Here is a 20704-nt window from a genome sequence, read left to right on the forward strand (position 1 = left end):
TTACTGAATCTATCTTGACCACATTTATCTTAAACAGTTGAATCACATGATTTCCAAAGGCTTGTTTTTTTTTCCTTTTAAGTTTGATGCTTTTTGTTAAGAAAAGTTGTATACCATGACTACATTTTAGAAAACTTGAAGTTATATAATCCAAGTATTTACTAGAAATTTAAAAGTATACATTAAGTAACAGAGAAGTAAAATATGTAACACACACACACACACACACACACACACTCTAGACCTTAGCGTACTTGTCTGGGATTTTAAATGGGTAGAGTGGGATGTAGAAAGACTATAGTGATCTTTTTGTGTGTGTTATTTAGCATGTTGCCACTAGGAAAATAAATTCTCATACTTTTCCTTTTGCTTTTAGGGTTTTCTCATTCAGCATTTACCTTTGGTATAGAAAGCCATATCAGTCAGTCCAATATAAATGGTGCACTTGTCCCACCTGCTGCATTGATTTCCATCATCCAGAAAGGTCTACAGTATGTAGAAGCAGAAGTTAGCATTAATGAGGTAAGGAAGACTTATTTCAAATCCTCATTTTACTCCTAAATATGTCTCTACGTCTGTTGTCTTGCTTGCTTCTTCAGCATTCTGACTTTAACTTCACTGGGTTAACAAAAATGCAGACAGTTCATTGCTAATGTAGATTGCACAGGTGTTAGGGTCATTATCTGTAGTTTATTTGCCTTAATCTGATTTTATAAGTAAACACTAAGAAATTTTTTATTTTTATTTTTATGTTTTTGAAATGGAATCTCCCTCTGTCACCCAGGCTGGAGTGCAGTGAAGTGGAGTCTCAGCTCACTGCAACCTCCACCTCCCAGGATCAAGCAATTCTTGTGCCTTAGCCTCTCGAGTAGCTGGGATTACAGGCATGTGCCACCGCATCCGGCTAATTTTTGTATTTTTAGTAAAGATGGGGTTTTTACCATGTCGGCCAGGCTTGTCTTGAACTCCTGACCTCAGGTGATCTGCCCGCCTCCGCCTCCCAAAGTGTTGGGAATACAGGCGTTAGCCACTGCGACTGGCCAGAAATAATTTTTATTAACACAACAGCATCGTGCTGTGGAATGCTGAGATCGTAATTACTGGACTGAAAATGGTAAACTCTCCATGTTATTTGAATATACCCTTATTTAAAGCAATTTATAATTGAAGCCAACTCTGGATGGTACTGCTTATCTAAGGACTACATGTAAATAGTTTGGCTCAGGTGTCAGCATACTGTGACCCATTAGCCAAACCCTGCTCTTGGCTTTTGTAAATAAAGCTTGATTGGAACATAACCACACTCATTTACATATTGTCTATGGCTACTTATGGCAGAATAGTAGTTGCAAAAGAGACGTTTTGGCCTGCAAAGCCTAAATTAATACTTAATGTCTAGTCTTTTACAGAAGAAGATTGTAAGCCCCTGATTTGTCTGTTTTAAAGTGTGTGTGGGGTGGGGTGGTGGGTCCTCGCTTTGTTACCCAGGCTGGAGTGCAGTGGCATGATCTTAGGTCACTGCAGCCTCCGCCTCTTGGGTTCAATTCTCCTGCCTCAGCCTCCTGAGCAGCTGGGATTACAGGCACCCGCCACCACGCCTGGCTAATTTTTGTAGAAACGGGGTTTCCCCATGTTGACCAGGCTGATCTTGACTCCTAACCTCAGGTAATCTGCCCACCTCGGCCTCCCAAAGTACTGGGATTACAAGTGTGAGCCACCATGCCCAGCCTTGTTTAAAATTTTTATGTGAAGAGAGAAGCTTTCCCCCTTTTACTTCAGAGACGAACATGTTCCCCTTTTGCAAGTATTCTTTTTTTTTTTTTTTTCCTTTGGAGACAGAGTCTCACTCTGTCCCCAGGCTGGAGTGCAGTGGCGCAATCTTGACTCACTGCAACCTCCATCTCCCAGGTTCAAGCGATTCTCCTGCCTCAGCCTCCCAAGTAGCTGGAATTACAGGCATGCACCACCAAGCCCAGCTAATTTTTGTATTTTTAGTAGAGATGGGGTTTCACCATGTTGGCCAGGCTGGTCTCAAACTCTTGACCTCATGATCCACCCGCCTCGGTCTCCCCAAGTGCCGGGATTACAGGCATGAGCCACTGTGCCTGGCTAGAATTTTTTAAACTGAAATATCTATGATTTCTGTATCAATGATTATTACTAGAATTAGGAATTATACTAAAATTTATTTTACTTTGTTTCTGCAGCTCTTTGAGTGAAAATCCACTAACACAAAACTAAATTTTGCCTTAAAATTTGTGTAAATTTGACATAGCTTTTATTCCACAGTATCTGTGTTGGTTTTAATACCTTTTAAAAATTATTTATATATTAAAATACTTTATCCTGTTCCTCAAATACTACATTACAGAGGACAGTTCAGAAGGATGTGCTGTGTTTTTGCAGCTCACAGAACCCTGCAAACCACTGTAGATTGTCACTGGTACATGTTTACGGTTTAACTGAACCGGACTTCACATGCGCATGTTCCTAGCTCATTTGTACTGTTTCCGTTTCCAACTTGCTCTGTGTTTGTGTCTCTTCTTGTGCTTACTTGGAGAACTCCTTATTAGGAACTTCCTAATATCAATAGGTGGAGCTTTGGAAATTCCAACAACTCCCTAGTATTAAGGAGCACTGTAGCCCAGGAAGTCTGTTTCTGCTTTAATATCCTAATCAAATCACAGGAAACTTTGTAGCCCACAACGTTTTTAGTTTTATAAGAGAGGTATTTACTATAATGATGTGCCGCCAGGCCTCTGATCATTACATCAGCTATCCCGTGTTGTTGTTGCTTTCACTAACAGAATTTTGGAATCTAAGTAATACACCTTTTTATCAGCTGGGCTACATCTTATCCCTTTCATTTTCAGCAGTGGCTTCTTTTATATTTCAGTTCTGTCCGTACAGCATTTAATGACAGTATGAACTAAATGAAAAGGAAAATCTAAGCAGCCATTTGCAGCTGGCTTCTTGCAGTTTCTTTCTTCCCCCCAGACTGCTGCTTATATGAGTTCAGAAAGTTCTTACAAATGTTTTTCTTGGAATGAAGATTTTCATTTCATTTCTGATTTTGTATAAATACGAATAACTTTAAACACTGCCTTTGCCTTTTCTTCTCTCACACTCTTCCACATCCAGGATGGTACCTTGTTTGATGGCCGACCAATAGAGTCTCTGTCCCTGATAGATGCCGTGATGCCTGATGTAGTACAAACGAGACAACAAGCTTACAGAGATAAGCTCGCACAGCAACAGGCGGCAGCTGCTGCAGCTGCTGCCGCTGCGGCCAACCAGCAAGGATCTGCAAAAAATGGAGAAAACACAGCGAACGGGGAGGAGAACGGAGCACACACTATAGCAAGTGAGCCAGACAAGAATGTGTTTGTTTATTTTTTAAACTTTTGTTTTAGGTTCAGGGGTGCACGTGCAGGTTTGTCGCATGGGAGAACTGGTGTCACAGGGTTTGTTGTACAGATGATTTCATCACCAGGTACTAAGCCTAGTGTCCAATAGTTATTTTTTCTGATTCTCTTCTTCCTCCCTCCTCCACCCTCAGGAAGGTCCCAGGAGACAAGAATTTTTAAAAATTTATTTTCAGAGGAAATATTTTGCTTTACCAGAATGTCCCATCTTCTAGGCTGAAGTAATTTCATCAGTTGTTTGCACCAGCTTGTTTCCCTACCTTGTACCACACAGTTCAGATTTTTTATTCCTAAAGCTCCAGAAAGCTAGATTTACTTTTATTTTCTTTTAAAAATATTTAGAAACCCTTTTCCCATTTTTAAGTGAATTTTTGCATCTACATCTGATTCCTAAATAAAATTTGTAAAACTAGTTATCAACAAATATCATTAGAGTTCTGATATTGAGATAAAAGGCAACTCATGTTATATAAATGATATCAGCAACCCCTACTGGCAGAAACTCAGAATCGTACTGCTACACGTTATATTTAATTCAATCCATTTTACTGTTTTATCCAAGTTGAGGTCTAATCATTTAACGTCTTATTCCCATGCCACCCCTCTTAAAAAAAAAAAAACAACTATGGTCAATACTTAAAGATAGGAATTTATTTTCCATGTGACAAAGACTGTGCAGTCATGTTCAGCTTAACTTGATGTAATTAAAAATGTTACACTGTGTAATAAAGGAAGGTATTTGCTAGTTAAGAATTCACCCCACCCCAAGTTGTAATACTGCTCTGGAAATGCTCACTTGTTTCTCATGATGCAGATAATCATACTGATATGATGGAAGTGGATGGGGATGTTGAAATCCCTCCTAATAAAGCAGTTGTGTTGCGGGGCCACGAATCTGAAGTTTTCATCTGTGCCTGGAACCCTGTTAGTGATCTCCTAGCATCAGGGTATGTTTCTCAAAGTGATACTAAAATGCCTTTTAAAAGTATCTTACTGAACATTTTATAAACATATGCAATATTCAGGTTTTTGTTGTTCCTTCTTTGTGGCCATTTTGTTTCTGTAAATTTTGTATTCCTTCATGAATTAATTGTACAATTTTTAATTAAACTTACTACTTTGAGACTGCAGAATGGCAATAATACCGGAAATGAAAATCCATGGTAGTCTAGTTTTATTTGCCTTATTAAGATGTATATATGTTGCTTTGATTCTGATACTTGAGAATTTCATGAGGATTTAAAATACACTGCATACTTTATAGGTCTGGAGACTCAACAGCAAGAATATGGAATCTTAGTGAAAACAGCACCAGTGGCTCCACACAGTTAGTACTTAGACACTGTATACGAGAAGGAGGGCAGGACGTTCCAAGCAACAAGGATGTGACATCTCTAGATTGGAATGTGAGTACCACTCTACTGTCCATGATGGATATAGGCACTAGTATACCTACCCTCAGAGCCTTAGATTAATGGCAGCGTTTGTCTATGTGTTCAGAATTTGGGGTTTTATTAACTAGTAACAACAAACCAGGAGTCGTCCCTTGCCAGCCCTCTTCCCCTGCCAGCCCCCTTCCCCCAGTGTGGTGTCAAAGATGCAGACTTAAAGTAGTCAGACCAGGCTTCAGTTTCCAGCCCTTCAGTGTATCCCACAGCATATCCTTGGTAAAATTGTCACTTTTTATTCTGTCCTTCATTCTCCTTAAATGAAAAAGGAAGTGTGAAGTGGTATCTCAAAAAATTGAGATAATAGGTGAAAATCCTTGCCATAGTAACAGACATACTAAATCCATAATAACTGAGTCCTTACTTGGGGGATAAAAGGATTCTATATAGCAGAAAACACGTTCTGCGAACTGATAGAACTTTACTACCAATTGCCTTTTAGGGACCATTAGTCTAAATAACTTCTAAATTTTATTTCCACTCTAGGAATCTTATAATTCTGATTCTGTCTATGATTCAGCATCTTTCAGGACACCCTGACTACTCTGACTTAAAAAGCTTTGACTTCATCGTTGATAAATTCTCATCATTTTAGTTTTAAATACATCTCTAACCTCACCCCACTACCCCTCCCCTCCCCCAAACCTCTTAGACCGTTGCAGCATTGCAAAGAATGTTGGAATAGTTGTTTTTTTCCTTAGCAAATGAATGTTCTTTTCTCTTCTGCTAACAACCTGTTGTGCGATTTCTAAAGTATCTTCCAATTCTTTTTTTTTTTTTTTTTGAGATGGAGTTTCGCTCTTGTTACCCAGGCTGGAGTGCAATGGTGCGCTCTTGGCTCACCACAACCTCCGCCTCCTGGGTTCAAGCAATTCTCCTGCCTCAGCCTCCCGAGTAGCGGGGATTACAGGCACGCACCACCATGCCCAGCTAATTTTTTTTTTTTTTTTTTTTTTACTAGAGACGGGGTTTCACCATGTTGACCAGGATGGTCTCAATCTCTTGACCTCGTGATCCACCCGCCTCAGCCTCCCAAAGTGCTGGGATTATAGGCATGAGCCAGCGTGCCCGGCGGATCTTCCTATTCTTATCCCAAGGAATGAGATCTCTCTTTAAAATGCTTATTCCCCCTAAAGTTCTCAGCTTCTGTGAAGTTTTTTCGGAAATCATAGCTAGGTATTTTTAGCATTGTCTTTCAAAATTGCCAGCAGCGTATTTACTCTTCCCCTCGGTATGACAATTCTAAAAGTTCCAAAGGAGTTTAGCACATTGTAGTATTATTTACTTGCAGGATCAAGACAGAATATAATATCTGAGTTCAGACTCCTTATTGCTTTCTATGCTACCTTGCCCACTGGCCATGTTAATTTAATGAAATTTACAGTTTACACTGAAAGGATCGTTAAAGAATATTGGTTTGTTGAGTTTGGTCGTTCTGAACTGCATTTAATAGTTTTGAAAAGTGTGGACTTTTCAAAAATGTGTTATTCATGGTGAACTTGGAAAACATTATCCTTGATTAATGATTATTTTCCATGCTAAAGTAAGAGCCTGTGTGATTTCTCATCGTGAAAGTATTCTTTTCCTAGTTGAGCAATTCATGAACTAAAACATTTAGGGACTGGTAGTTTAGAGGAAACTTGACCTTGTGTACAGTCTGGAAACAAGCTTTGCTGTTGACTTCACCGTGGCTCCCCTGCTTCAGATGGAGCCCTAACACATCATGGCTGAGCTGAGCCTGCAGTTCCCACAACCAGCATTTGTTTTTGTTTGTCACTTACCCGTACTGCTAAATGGCTTGAGAGATGTGAAATAGGTGATCTTGTTCTGCGTGCCCTTACCAAAAACCATGAAGATTAGTATGTCAAGTAAGGTAGGATTTCTTTCTGTATCTCCGGTAGTGTTTACTCATTCTAGCAATAGTCTGTTGACTTTAACCCATAACTCGTGCGTTTTCATAGAGTAGGCTAGATCTGTCCTTTTATTACGCCATTCATCGAGGCAAGGTGCACAGCAAGGGAATGTAAGTTGAGAGAAGATTGTCTGGACGTTTTCTCCTGGTGAAGTCGGCAGTTGTACTTACTTCATTAACTACGACGTTAGCCTGTGCCCTTTTCTGGCTCTTTTCCTTGTGTCGTTCTTCTTATTGGCAAATATTTCATAGTGGGAAGGGATTAATAATATAAAGGAACATTCAAGTGTTTAAGAATCTGATGATTTGAAACAATGGTATTGTTGGGATCATGCACACACACTTTTAGACAGTAAAGGATTTAGAGGAATGGCCATATAAAACCTCATCATATTTAAACACTTTCAAAGGTTTTTTTTTTTTTTGCTTCTAATAAATCATTGTAAGATTATGGGTTTGATGTTCTTCCCAATCCACCAGCCTTCATTCTTAGCTGTGTGAGTCTGTGAGAGTACTTCCGGCCTGCATGAGGCAGGGTGATGGAGGTCCTGCTCCAGAGCAATTACTGTCAGTTGTTGCTGAGCTTTGGATAGAAGGCTCCCTTACAACACTGGTGTCCCAGCAGTCTGGTGGCACTCACAAATAGCCAAAACTGGTAAGTTTTGAATCAGAGAATGTCAAGGCCTTCTGCACCTGGTATTTAAACGTGACATAACAACAATTAAATGCCCTATCTGGATTATATAATTAAGGAGATGTTTTTCTCTGACAGAGTGAAGGTACACTTCTAGCAACTGGTTCCTATGATGGTTTTGCCAGAATATGGACTAAAGATGGTAAATAAAGCATTTTCCTTTTTACTTTGTTGTTGATCTAAAGTTAGAAAATGTAAAGTAATGTTAATGTTTTTCTTTTGCATTTTAGGTAACCTTGCTAGCACCTTAGGGCAGCACAAAGGCCCTATATTTGCATTAAAATGGAATAAGAAAGGAAATTTTATTCTAAGTGCTGGAGTAGACAAGGTAAAAGCACATTAAGTTCTGTAAAGGCTAATACATTACATGGTTTAACTGAAAGCAGTATTTTATCTCAGTTTCCAGTCACATAAACATTCCTATTTGGGCAATTCAAATATGCATTTATGATAGAAATGCTTTCTTAGGTCTATCAATCGGCTCATTCTTGAATCTAATTATCAACATGTCTTTTATCCGTGTGACCACTTTTAATTTTAGCTGGAATTTGAGCCATAACCAAGGTCATTCATCCTGCACGTCCCTTCTACAGTTTCTAGTTAGTCTCACCAGTGAACATGGTTCTGGAGTGATTCCTTGGGAAATTCTAGAGCCGCTCTGTTAGCCGAACTCCTGGTACTTAATCGAAGCTAATGCAAAATGCAGAATCTGTCTAGTTTTCTGCATCTAACTCGGCTGGTGAATATGGATGAGTTGGAAATATGACCTTCTTCCTCCTAAAAAGAGGTTTAAGATTATCTTAATCCAAGAAAGGACATGCTGCTAATTGAGTGTGGTGTCAGACAGGGAAGTGGAGAGAGACTGGTTTATATTTAACTGCTTTATATTCAGAGAGCAATAAAAGAAGTGACGAAAGGGGAAGAAAACTGAAGTAGGCTGGGAAGGAGAGAGCCCTGTTAATAGTCACTGCCACTGTACAGTACATTAGGTTCTTGCTTTGTTGCCAGAATTCAAGTTGCCTTTTTGTGTAGATGGGAGCTTTCAGAATCTTTCCGTATTGAGAACTGATTATTGTTAACCAAGAACTTACTCTCTTACTAAACATCTCTAAGAATCTTAACATTAAAGGCATTATTGCAATGGAGTTTTTATAGCAAAATCTAATGTATTGCCTGGCACTTTGTAGACTACCAATAATTGTTATTTGAAGTAAGTTGATTGATGCAAAATAATCGGGGAAAAATGAAACTGCTTAATAGTCATCTTCTCCAAAGTGTGGAGTATATAGCCTTGTGCTGCTGTTTGGGATAAAGTTTAAAATTAAATCCACCTTGACATTTTATATTGCTTTAATACAGTTAGGCATGTGATTTGTGCATCTATGATAAACTTCTTTCCATGAGTTCATTTTCCTTTTCCTTTAATCTCAGACTACAATTATTTGGGATGCACATACTGGTGAAGCCAAGCAACAGTTTCCTTTTCATTCAGGTAAATTTCTTATAATTTATATGAAAGCTGGAGCTTGCTTCTGTTTTTCTAATTAAATTTTTAACAGCACATAATGCTTTGTAAACGTTGAAATATCAAATAACAGTCTCGTTACTAGTCCTTTCGAGAGTTGATGTTCCATGACATTCAGACTCTAAATTGTCAGAGGATCATCAAACATTTTCTGTGAAATGCACCCCAAAGAAAGCATTTGCAGCCTGGTGCCATTAGGTGTAGCATTATTTAATGGACAGAACATAGGTTTTTGAATCAGAAGATCTAGGTTTGAATGTCAGTTCCACTCCACTTAACAAGCATTAATACTGAGCAACTCATTTAACCTTTCTGAGCCTCGTTTTCACTGTCTGTAAATGAGGGAATAATAGTAATACTACCTATCTGTTATGAGGATAAGACTAAATGGTATACATGAAAATACTGCGTAAACTTCTATGAGTTTAGGTATTGTTGTCATTTTCTCATTTTGGATCGATGTACCTGAGTATCCCTGTCTACATGAAGGAAAAAATAGGAACGTTGGTGGCTTAGATGGATTTCTCTTTTAAGAAATATTCAATCTGGCACTTTTACCTGATTAATCTTACCTCCAAAATGGTGCTCTGTCCTGCGTGATATACAGCCATGCGCCCAGACATTCAGCTCAAGTAGAGAGAGAGCCATATTTTTGTACCTGCACTCCATTTCAGCCTAGATAGAATCTTTGCACTGGTTTTCGGTGAGTTTCCCGACTGCAGTAAGTAAATGATGTTAAACTCGAACAAGATACCCATTGGTTTTAGTACTACCTGATTTAGCTGTTTCTTTGATTTTGTTGTGCTGGAAAACATTTTTATTTGGAGATTGACTAAAATAACCCTGGTTATTCTCAAATCTTTGATGACATCCTTTTACAACCAGCCAATGGCATAGCATCAGCTTTAAAACTGAATCTTGCAACTTCAGATATTTTGGTTGTTTTCGTTCTCTGTTTGCCTAAACAAGCAAAATAAGGTGCAAAATGATTTTCCTGTAGCATCTGAATAACATAAGTTTGCAAGCTGTTAAACAGTTCAGCTTGATTAAAGCTTACCGCTCCAATAAGCATTTACACATCCATTTTTGTTCACCTGGTATACTTCCTTTTCACCTTTACTTCTAGTTCTCAGAATTCTCTCAGGCTTCTGGCTGTTAATCATAAAAATTTCTCATGCGTCCTAAAAGTAATGTAACGTTGAAGAAGGAAGTATGTATATGGTACTATTGCTAGACACCATATGATTGGTACAAACTTGAGGCTGGAAATGGTGCTGTTTCTGTCCCATTTAGTCCTGACTACAACCTGACGTGGTAGATAGTATCAAAGTATTTTTACGAATAAATAGAGTCCGGTTTACCCACTGTATTCTTTCTTACCATACTTTTGTTTTTCAAAACCATTTTATTGAGGTACAGTTGACATAAAATGAACTGTATGTATTTTACTTGAACAATTTGATATATTTTGACATATGTATACTCCACTGAAAGTATTACCGCACTCAGAATAATGAATGTGTCTGTTACCTTCAGACATTTCTTCTTGTCCCTTTGTGATATCTTTCTCCCATCCCCACATACTCACTAATATTCCATCCCCAAAGATTAGATTATGTGAATGGAATCGTACGGTACATATCCTTTGTTTTGGTCTGTCTTCATTCATTCTTGATAATATTTAATCCCTCCATATTGTAACACATGTCAGTGGTACATTCCTTTTTATTGCTGGAAGTATTGGGTTATGTGGATATACATACCACAGTTTGTTTATTCAATGGTTGAAGTAAAGCTCTGTTGTTTCCAGTTTGGGGCTATTGCAAATAAAACTGCCATGAACCTTCATGTACCAGTCTTTAAGTGAACATGTATTTTCTTCTGTTTTAGTAACTAGAAGTAGAATGGCTGTATTACATGATAGGTGTATATCTAACTTGTGAAGACACCGCTAAATTGTTTTCCAAAGTGGTTTACATTCTCACTAGCACTAGATATATCAGTTCCTCTTTGTTTTCACCAGCCCTTTGCATGTGATCATTCTTTTTCATTGTAGCCATTCTAACAGGTGTGCATTGGTATCTCACTGCTTTTAGTTTACATTTTCTAATGACTCGTGATATTGAGCATCTTTTAATGTGCTCATTTGCCATCTATATATCCTTTTTGGTGAAGTATCTGTTCAAATCTTTGTACTTTTTGTCTAATTGTATTTTCTATTGTGTTTTGTGAATTTTTAATTTTCTGGATTCAAGTTCAGATATCAAGATACATACTTTATCAGATAGATACTTTGCAGATATCTTCTCCTAGTCCATGGTGAGTTTCTGTATTTCATCAGTGTCCCTTGAATACTAGAAGTTGATAACTTTGATTGATTTGATCATTTATTAGTTTGTTCTTTTATGTATCATGCTTTCAGTTTAATCTGACTTGCTCGTTTTTCTCTTTTCTTGAGATGGAAGCTGAGGTCACTGATTTCAGAGCTCTATGTCTTCATTTCTTTCTTTTTTTTTTTTTTCCCCTGAGACAGAGTCTCACTCTGTTGCCCAGGCTGGAGTGCAGTGGTGTGATTTTGGCTCACTGCAACCTCCACCTCCCAGGTTAAAGAGATTCTCATGCCTCAGCCTCCTGAGTAGCTGGGACTACAGGCATGCACCACCATGCTTGGCTAATTTTTTGTATTTTTAATAGAGACAGGGTTTAGCCATGGTGGCCAGGCTGGTCTTAACCTCCTGTCCTCAAGTGACTCACTTTTCTCCGCCTCCCAAACTGCTGAGATTACAGGCGTGAGCCATCCCGCCCAGCCCTGAAGCCTCTATTTCTCCTATAAGTATTTAGTGCTGTAAAATTTGACATCTAACTAGTATTTAATGACATGCCAATATTTCGTATGTGTTTTCATTCCGATAGTAAATTTTATAACTTAATTTTGATTTCTTCTTTGGCCCATGTATTATTTAGAAGGGTAGGTTCCTGAGAATTTGAGGCTCTTCCAGAGATCTTTCTAATACTGATTTCTAATTTAATTGTATTGTTGCTATAAATGTCATTTAGGTTAAGTGATTAGACAGTCTTCAAATTGTTTATAGCCTTACTGATTTCCTGTCTTCTCATTCCATCAATTATTGAGACGAATATGGAAATCTTCAATAATTTGAAGGACAGTAATTTGTATTTCCTTTGAAGCTCCCTCAGTTTTTGCTTCATGTATCTTGAAACAGTGTTTCAAATGCATTATCATTTTAAAATGTTTTGTTATTATGCTGAATTGACTGTTTATCATTGTATTAATGACTTTCTTTTTCCCTGTATTCTGAGCTTTGAAATCTAGATTGTTTAACATTAATGTAGCCATTTCAGCTGTCTCTTGATTAGTGCTGCAATGGTATATGTTTTTATATAATTTTATTTTCAGTCTGTTGATGTTTTTGTATTTGAAGTATATTTTACATAGGCAGCATATAGTTGAGTCTTGCTTGCTCATTCATTTTCACAATGTCTGCCTTTTAATTATCGTATTTAGGCCATTTATACTTAAATTTATTGTATTTCTGTTTATCTCTTCTGTTCTTCCTTTTTTTGTATTTCTGCCTCCATTTGGATTAATTGGATGTTTTTTATCATTACGTTTTTTTTCCTCTTTGATGGGTTCTTACCTGTAATTCTTTATTTTTAGTGGTGGTTTTGGATTTATAGTGCACACCTTTAACTTGTCACCATCTACCTTGAGGTAACATTTTAAATGGGCTAAATAATAATCTTATTTTCTGCCCCTCTCCCCTCCCTTACTTTTTTACGTAAGATCCTGATTATAGGTATTAATTAGTCTGCTCAAAATTGTACCACAACTCATTGATGCTCTGTCCCCACACCCTCTTTTTTCAGTCTTTGTTCTCTGTGCTTTTGGATAGTTTCTATGCTGCCTCCAAGATCATAAATCATTTCTTCCACAGCATCGAATCTGTGCTTTATCCTTTCCAGTGCATTTTTCATCTCACATGTTGTTTTTGTCTCTAGAAGTTTAACGTCTTCTGTGTCTCTGCTTAGCTTTTTGAACATATAATATGGTTGATCTTTGAACAGTGTAGGCGCACCAACCCCCATGCAGTTGGAAATCTGCATATAGCTGCTGACTCCCCAAAATCTTGTCAATTAATAGCCAGCTGTTGGTTAGAAGCCTTGCTGATAAACAGTTGAGTAAGATATATTTTGTATGTTACGTATGTTACATATTGTGTTCTTACAGTAGGGTAAGCTGGAGGAAAACATTATTTAAGAAAACAAGAGAAAATATATTTACTATTCATTAAGTGGAAGTGGGTCATCATATAGGTCTTCATCTTGGTTATCTTCACCGTTGAGTAGGCTGAGGAAGAGGAGAAAAGGAGGGGTTAGTTCTCGTGTCCCAGAATGGCAGAGGCAAAAGGGCATCTGTGTGTAAGTGTTAAGGGCTGTGTTGTTCAAGGGTCATCTATGTACAGCTGTGAGTGCTTCGGTGTCTTTGCTAATTCTAACATATAGATCAGTTTCAGTGCTGTGGCTTCTGTCTTCATTTTGATCATAATTTCCTGTGTTTTTGCATCCCTGCTTACCTTTCTTTTTTTTTTTAATTTTCATCTTTAATTTTTGTGGGCACATTTTGTGTGTGTGTGTGTGTGTGTGTGTGTGTGTGTGTGTGTGTGTATTTTTTTTTTTTCTCATGGGCTGTATAAGATGTTTTTATACAGGCATACATAGTGTGTAATAATCACATCATGGAGAATGGGTTATTCATCCCCTCAAGCATTTAACCTTTCTTTGCATCACAAACAATCCAGTTACACTCTTTTGGTTATTCAAAAATATACCATAAAGTTCTTATTGACTATAGTCACCCTGTTGTACTATCAAATAGTAGATCTTATTCATTCTTTTTAAACTATTTTTTGGGTAGTCATTAACCTGCCTGCCTTTCCAAGTCTGTAGTAACTATCTTTCTACTCTTCAGGTCCATGAGTTCCATTGTTTTGATTTTTAGATCCTGCACAGTGCATACTTTCTTACTTTTGATTGGAAGGCAGACACTCTGAGTTTTACCTTATTCGTTGCTGGATATTTTTGTATTCATAGAAGTGTTTGTGAAATTTGTCCTGGGATGCAGTTAAGTTACTTGGCAATGGTTTTGATCCCTTCAGGTTTTGCTTAGAAGATTTGTTAAGTAGCGCTGAACTAGTGCTCAGTGTAGTGTTAATTATTTCCCCACCACTGAGGTAAGAACTTTCTGTATACTCTAACCCAGGGGTCCCCAACCCCGGGGCCATGGACAGGTAGAACCTGGCCACACGGCAGGAGGTGAGTGGCAGGTCAGGGAGCGAAGCATCATCTGTGTTTATAGCTGCTTCCCCCGACTCTGATTACCACCAGAGCTCTGCCTCCTGTCAGATCAGTGGAGGCATTAGATTCTCATAGCATGGCAAACCCTATTATGAACCATGCATTCGAGGGATCTAGGTCGTCTGTTTCTTAGGAGAATCTAATGCCTGATGATCTGTCACTGTCTCCCATCACCCCCAGATGGGACCATCTAGTAGCAGGAAACCAAGTTCAGGGCTCTCACTGAGTCTACATTATGGTGAGTTATATAATTGTTTCATTATATATTACAATGTAATAATAGAAATAAAGTGCACAATAAATGTAACTTGTATTAACCCAAAATCATCCCCCATTCTCATCCCTCCCCCGACTCAGTCTATGGAAAGTTTGTCTTCCATGAAACCAGTCCCTGGTGCCAAAATGGTTGGGGTCCAGTGCTCTAAGCAGTGATCCCGAGTGGTGACTGTTGGCACTATTCCCAGTTTATAATAGCAGGCACTGTTTCCCCTTATCCTTTTGAGGGGTTCTTTCTTCACGCACTTGTGCTGATTCACGCTCAGACAAATGCATGAGCAGGACCCACTGCAGAGCTTCAGGTTTCTCTGTGTGTCAGTCTCCTTTCAGTACTCTGTCCTGTGATTTATAGCTGCCTTAGTCTCCTCAGACGCTTCAACTCAGACTTTCCATTGATCTTTACCTAGAAAGATTGCTCTTCCCTGTGCCAAGATCTAGACACTTCCAGGTTGTAAGATGCGTAATTACAGTGGCACATTGTGGGTTTCCTTTTTCTCTGGGGCCATGGTCCACCATTTTCTGATGTCCAGTGTCATTTGCACTGTTATTTTATATATTTTGCAGGCTTTCTGATTGTTTGGGCAGGAGGAAAATCTAGCCCATTCTGTCCCATGTTGGCCAGAAATGGAAGTATACAATGCTTTTCAGATTATCATGTTAATTAGTACAATATCTTTTCTTCCATATACACTCCAGCATAAAACGGATTATTAACAATTTATGGTGGATGAATTATAATGAAATACCACTTCACACCTATTAGGTTAGCTATAATAATTTAAAGATGAAAAGTAAGTTTTAATGAGGATGTGGAAAAAATAGGGGCCCTTGTACATTACTGGTGGGCATGTGAAATACTGCAGCTGCTCTGGAAAACAGTGTGACAGTTCCTCAGAAAGCTGCATATAGAATTTCCATATGACACAGCAATCCCCCTCATAGTTGTATATCCAAAAGAATTGAAAGCAGGGACTTGAACACATGCTTATATGCTGATGTTCTAATAGCAGTATTCATAGTAGCTAAACCAGTGTCCATGAATAGATATTGGATAAATGAAATGTATGTACATATGGTGGGATGTTACCCAGCCATGAAAAGGTGTGAAGTTCTGATAAATGGTACACCACCAGTCAACCTTGAACCTGTTGTTATAAGTGAAGTAAGCCAGACATAAAAGGACAAATAATATCATTTCACTTATGACATATTTAGAATAGGAAAAGTCAGAGATGCAAAAGTAGATGAGAGGTTACCAGGAGCTGGTGGGCAGGTGGGAATGGGAAATTATTGCTTAATAGCCAGAGACTCTGTTTAGGGGTGATGAAAACATTTTGGAAATTGTAGCGATGGTTGTACAGCATTGTGAATATAATTAATATCACTCAGTGGTACACTTAAAAATGGTTATAATGGCAAATTTTATATATTTGTCTACAGATTTTTAAAATTAATAGCATACTAAAATCCATCAAATTGTATACCTCAAATAAGTGAATTGGTATGTGAATTATATCTCAATAAAGCTTTTTTTTTTAAGTCAGTGAGTAATAAATATATCCTTCTTCTCTTCCCTCATAGGTTTATTCCTTCTCTTTAAAATCATGGGGGCTACATGGGTTAATGAAAATAAATCAGAGGCCGGGCGCAGTGGCTCATGCCTGTAATCCCAGCACTTTGGGAGGCCGAGGCGGGTGGATCATGAGGTCAAGAGATCGAGACCATCCTGGTCAGCATGGTGAAACCCCGTCTCTACTAAAAATACAAAAAATTAGCCGGGCATGGTGGCACGTGCCTGTAATCCCAGCTACTCAGGAGGCTGAGGCAGGAGAATTGCCTGACCCCAGGAGGCGGAGGTTGCAGTGAGCCGAGATCACGCCATTGCACTCCAGCCTGGGTAACAACAGCAAGACTCAGGCTCAAAAAAAAAATAAAGAAATCAGAATGTAGGGGGCAGACAAAAGTCAAAAGTTTTAACTTTAGCTTGAGGATTTTAAAAAATTGTAGAACTGGGAAAATTAAGTTTTCTTGGACTCTTATGTGTCAAATGAGACCAATGTTAGTGAACACACCTCTCACATATCAGGCACATAAATTTTTTTTAATGTCAGAGATTTCTTTCTAAAGAACTCGTATTAGCAAGACTCATTTTAGAAATAAATATAAAATAAAGAGGCATGTGTTCTTTGATTACATCAATCTGTAACCCCTGCATTTTATGAGACAGGTATATCACAGAAGCATTAATCACACAACTTACGTCACAACGTTTTCTACATCCCAGCAGTTTTGATTTGGTTATGTAGTTTGGGTTTGTTTTTCTTTTTATGAACGTAATAGTGTATTTGTTTTAATTCTGCTTTTTGGGGTTTTTTAGTCCCCTCTCTAATATTTTGCAGACTTTCCAGTATGAAATCAACACCTCTGGGACATCCTGACAGATACTTGACCTTCTTAATAATATTTTATTGTATCTTTAACTAGATTGTAAAACATTTTATTGTATCTTTAACTAGATGAACTAGATTTTTAGAGCCTCCCCTTCCCATGTTTTGCACTTGTTAGCAATAGATTATTTAGCAAAGAAACATTTTATTAAAACTTTTATAATTGTATTTTAAGTAATAATATTTAATGTTAAGATGAAAGTGCATAGTAGTTAACCGAATTAGGTTCCATGAAGGAAAACAGAGTCTAAATGAAACACTCCAAGAAAAGGAGTTTAATACAAAAACAAAATAATAATAGCAGAGGTGTTGGGAAGAGTGAAAAACTAAGGAATATGAGGTACCCAGAAACTGATGGAAATCTAAGACTCTAGAGGAGAATGCAGGACCCAGTTGTCCAGCGGGGACTGGGATGTAGAGGATAGTCTGCCGAACAGTGCTCGACACCCAGCCTGAAATCATGGCAGGCATGACTGTCATCTTACTACTCCTGACTGTGGACTACTCACTTTGAACTCATGACAGTGTCTTACATTGTATGAATCTACCTGGAAACCACTAGGCACAGGAATCTGGGAAATAACTTAAAACAGCCCTCTTGGGGTTGCACATCTTTGCAGGCAGAGTACAGTAAGGAGTGAATGAGAGTTGACCCCCACGTGAACTGGATAGTCATCCACAGTGCTTTCAGAAATGGTGATACACACTAAAAGAGGCAGATAAAGTTGGCCTGTATTTTTGTTTACTAGTTGATTTAGGTTCAGTTCTCCCAAAAGGCAGGCCCCGTGCCAAACGTTTGAGTGAAATGACTTATTGAAACACCCTCTTAGGAGAAACAAGTGAAGAAATACAGGAAGCAGGATGGGGGAAAGAGGAGAAGCCAAGGAATGAAGCGATTTCTGGTGAAGAAAGGCCCAGTCGCAACCTGGTGCAGAGGGGAGCTGGTACCTGAGTTTTTCTTATGTTGAACCAAGGGTGCTAGGTTTTTAGATCTCCCCTCCCTCCCTCCTTCTGAAGAAAGTACACAAAACCAGCTTGGATACACGTCATCTAGGGAGGATGTGGCAACAGGGCAGGTCAGTTCTGTGAAGTTTGCCCCTGGCAGCCCTTAGCAGTGAAGCACTCTGCTGGGTATTGGACACAGTACAAGAAAAAAGGATTACAGGGTGGAAGACAAACACCAGCCAAAGCAGTGCTTCATGACTGGAGTGAAAATACAGCCTACAGCTTACTCAGCTTGACAGCTCTAAAGTGTGGGTTTTGACTATGTTTACTTTGGTGGGACTGCTCATAATCTGAAATTTCGTATAAAAGGTGAATTTATGTTAATTTTATATGGCACTGTATTTGTCATAAGGTTGATTGAGGGAGGGTTGAATATTTTAAATATAGTTCTTCTAAGTTTCATACACCCTCCATAGTAAGTTCCCATGAAATACTTTCTTTCCAGTCTATTTCTTTCCTTTATGAGCTGACTCAATCCAAGTGGTGTCCCGATACCTAGGTTTTCATTATAGAAATAGACCCAAAACTAATTCTTTTAATGTCTGGTTATATTAATACAATTAGCTTTTTTTGTTCTTTACTACTTAGTACTTTAGATTTTGGGCTTACCTGATATTTAGTCAGGTAATGAAATCAGTTTCACTCTTAGCTGTTTTTTATCTTTTAGAAAATGTCTCAGTACAGTTCTGTTTAAAATTTCCTTTCTGAGTCCTAAATGCTTCAAGTCTTCTTCTCCCATTCTTTTTCCTTCTCCTATTCATAGTTAACAAGTTCTTGCATGACATAGTTTAACTGCTGAAGCACCCGTGTTTCATTTTAAACATAGCTAGTTACTGTTATACTTGGATATACACAGTGAGGGAGTTTATGGCTTTGTTTTTCCTTCCCACAGACAATATCTCTGATTTCCTTTATTAAATGCTTTGTATTTCTTTTTCATTCTTTTTTTTTTTGAGATGGAGTTTCGCTCTTGTTACCCAGGCTGGAGTACAATGGCGTGATCTCAGCTTACCGCAACCTCCGCCTCCTGGGTTCAGGCAATTCTCCTGCCTCAGCTTCCTGAGTAGCTGGGATTTCAGGCACGCGCCACCATGCCCAGCTAATTTTTTTGTGTTTTCAGTAGAGACGGGGTTTCACAATGTTGACCAGAATGGTCTCGATCTCTTGACCTCGTGATCCACCCACCTCGGCCTCCCAAAGTGCTGGGATTACAGGCTTGAGCCACCGCGCCTGGCAAATGCTTTGTATTTCTAATAAATAGTATATACGTAGCTCAACTGTTTTTGTTTTTTGAGACAGTCTTACTTTGCTGCCCAGACTGGAGTGCAGTGGTGCAGTCACAGGTCACTGCAGCCTGGACTTCACCAGCTCAAACAGTCCTCCTGCCTCAGCTTCCCAAGTAGATGAGACTATAGGCATGGACCACTACACGTGGCTAATTTTTTATTTTTATTTTTAGAGATGAGATCCCACTGTCTTGCCTGAGCTGGTTTCAAACACCTGATGTCAAGCAGTTCTCCTGCCTTGACTTTCCAAAGTACTTAACACCTGGCCCACAGCTTAACTTTAACCCTCCTGTTTTTCTCCTTTAAGTTTTTTCTTTAAATTAGGGTTGACAGACTTTCCCTAAAGGACTTGCAAGTATTGTAGACATTGTGGGCCATAAGATCTCTGTTGCCACTAGTCAGTTCTGCCCTTGTAGTGAAAAAGCAGCCGCAGATAATATGCAACTGGTTTCAGTAAAACTCTTATTTATGGACACTAAGCTTTTAAATCTCATTTCACATTTGTATGACTTCCTTTGATCCCCTACTCCCTTTTGCAATATAAAAGCCATTCTTGGCTCATGCCATAGTTTGTCAACTCCTGCTTTAAATCCAGTGTCCTTGGTACGCTTCTGTTGCTTAACCCGGCTACTCATTTAACGCGGTTATTCACTATCATTACCGTGATCTGCGTTGCTAGTTGCGGAGATCCTTTGCACCTTTCATCAGTGGAAAATGAAGGGAAAGGATGTTTAATACATTTCAGAGCTAGAATCAGACTAAGTATTAAATGCCAGCCTGCTTTGGGGCTTCTGAGGCTTTAAATTCATTGGTTTTAAGAGGCATTTGATTTCAAGAGGTGTTTGACCAGAACAGATTTTGAGAGGTGTTTGACAGAAATTGCTTAGAAGAAAATTATTTGCCAATCATATGCCGTATTCCATTTGTTAGTTGAGTAGATGCTAATGGGAATGAAGCTAATTCAGTGTAACATTTATCTAATTTACAAAGTACTTTCCACACACATTACCTTGCCTGATCTTCACTGTGTGTACTAAGCTTAAAGATAGTGTAAGTTTAGTATCCCTTATCTAAGTGTTTGGGACCAGGAGTGTTTTGCATTTTTGATTTTTTTTTTTCCCTGATCTTGGAATATTTGCATATACATAAAGCAATATCTTGGGTATGGGACCCAAGTCTGAGCATGAAATTAATTTATATTTTCCATACACCTATGCCATAGCTGGATGGTTTCATTATGGAGTATTTTCACTAGTTTTATGCATGAAATAAAGTTTGCATTAAGCATTTAATGTAGGGAAGTTTCCACT

At 38.5% G+C, this 20704-nt stretch overlaps 1 protein-coding gene across 50 annotated transcripts in view; it reads left to right on the forward strand.

Moving 5' to 3' along the window:
* The window catches only part of TBL1XR1 (TBL1X/Y related 1), a 192563-nt gene that overhangs the window by 153924 nt on the left and 17935 nt on the right, over positions 1-20704 (forward strand). For all 50 annotated transcript variants that reach the window (XM_035278097.3, XM_078353784.1, XM_078353813.1 and 47 more), the window contains 7 exons: positions 377-522; positions 3142-3364; positions 4240-4372; positions 4690-4831; positions 7558-7621; positions 7710-7807; positions 8911-8971. In XM_035278097.3, coding sequence (XP_035133988.1) covers positions 3199-3364; positions 4240-4372; positions 4690-4831; positions 7558-7621; positions 7710-7807; positions 8911-8971 — 664 coding nt within the window. In that variant the 5' untranslated portion in view covers positions 377-522; positions 3142-3198. The remainder of the gene's footprint in view (positions 1-376; positions 523-3141; positions 3365-4239; positions 4373-4689; positions 4832-7557; positions 7622-7709; positions 7808-8910; positions 8972-20704) is intronic.

The sequence above is a fragment of the Callithrix jacchus genome, chromosome 17 (genome assembly GCF_049354715.1).
Source record: "Callithrix jacchus isolate 240 chromosome 17, calJac240_pri, whole genome shotgun sequence".
Lineage (NCBI taxonomy): Eukaryota > Metazoa > Chordata > Mammalia > Primates > Cebidae > Callithrix > Callithrix jacchus.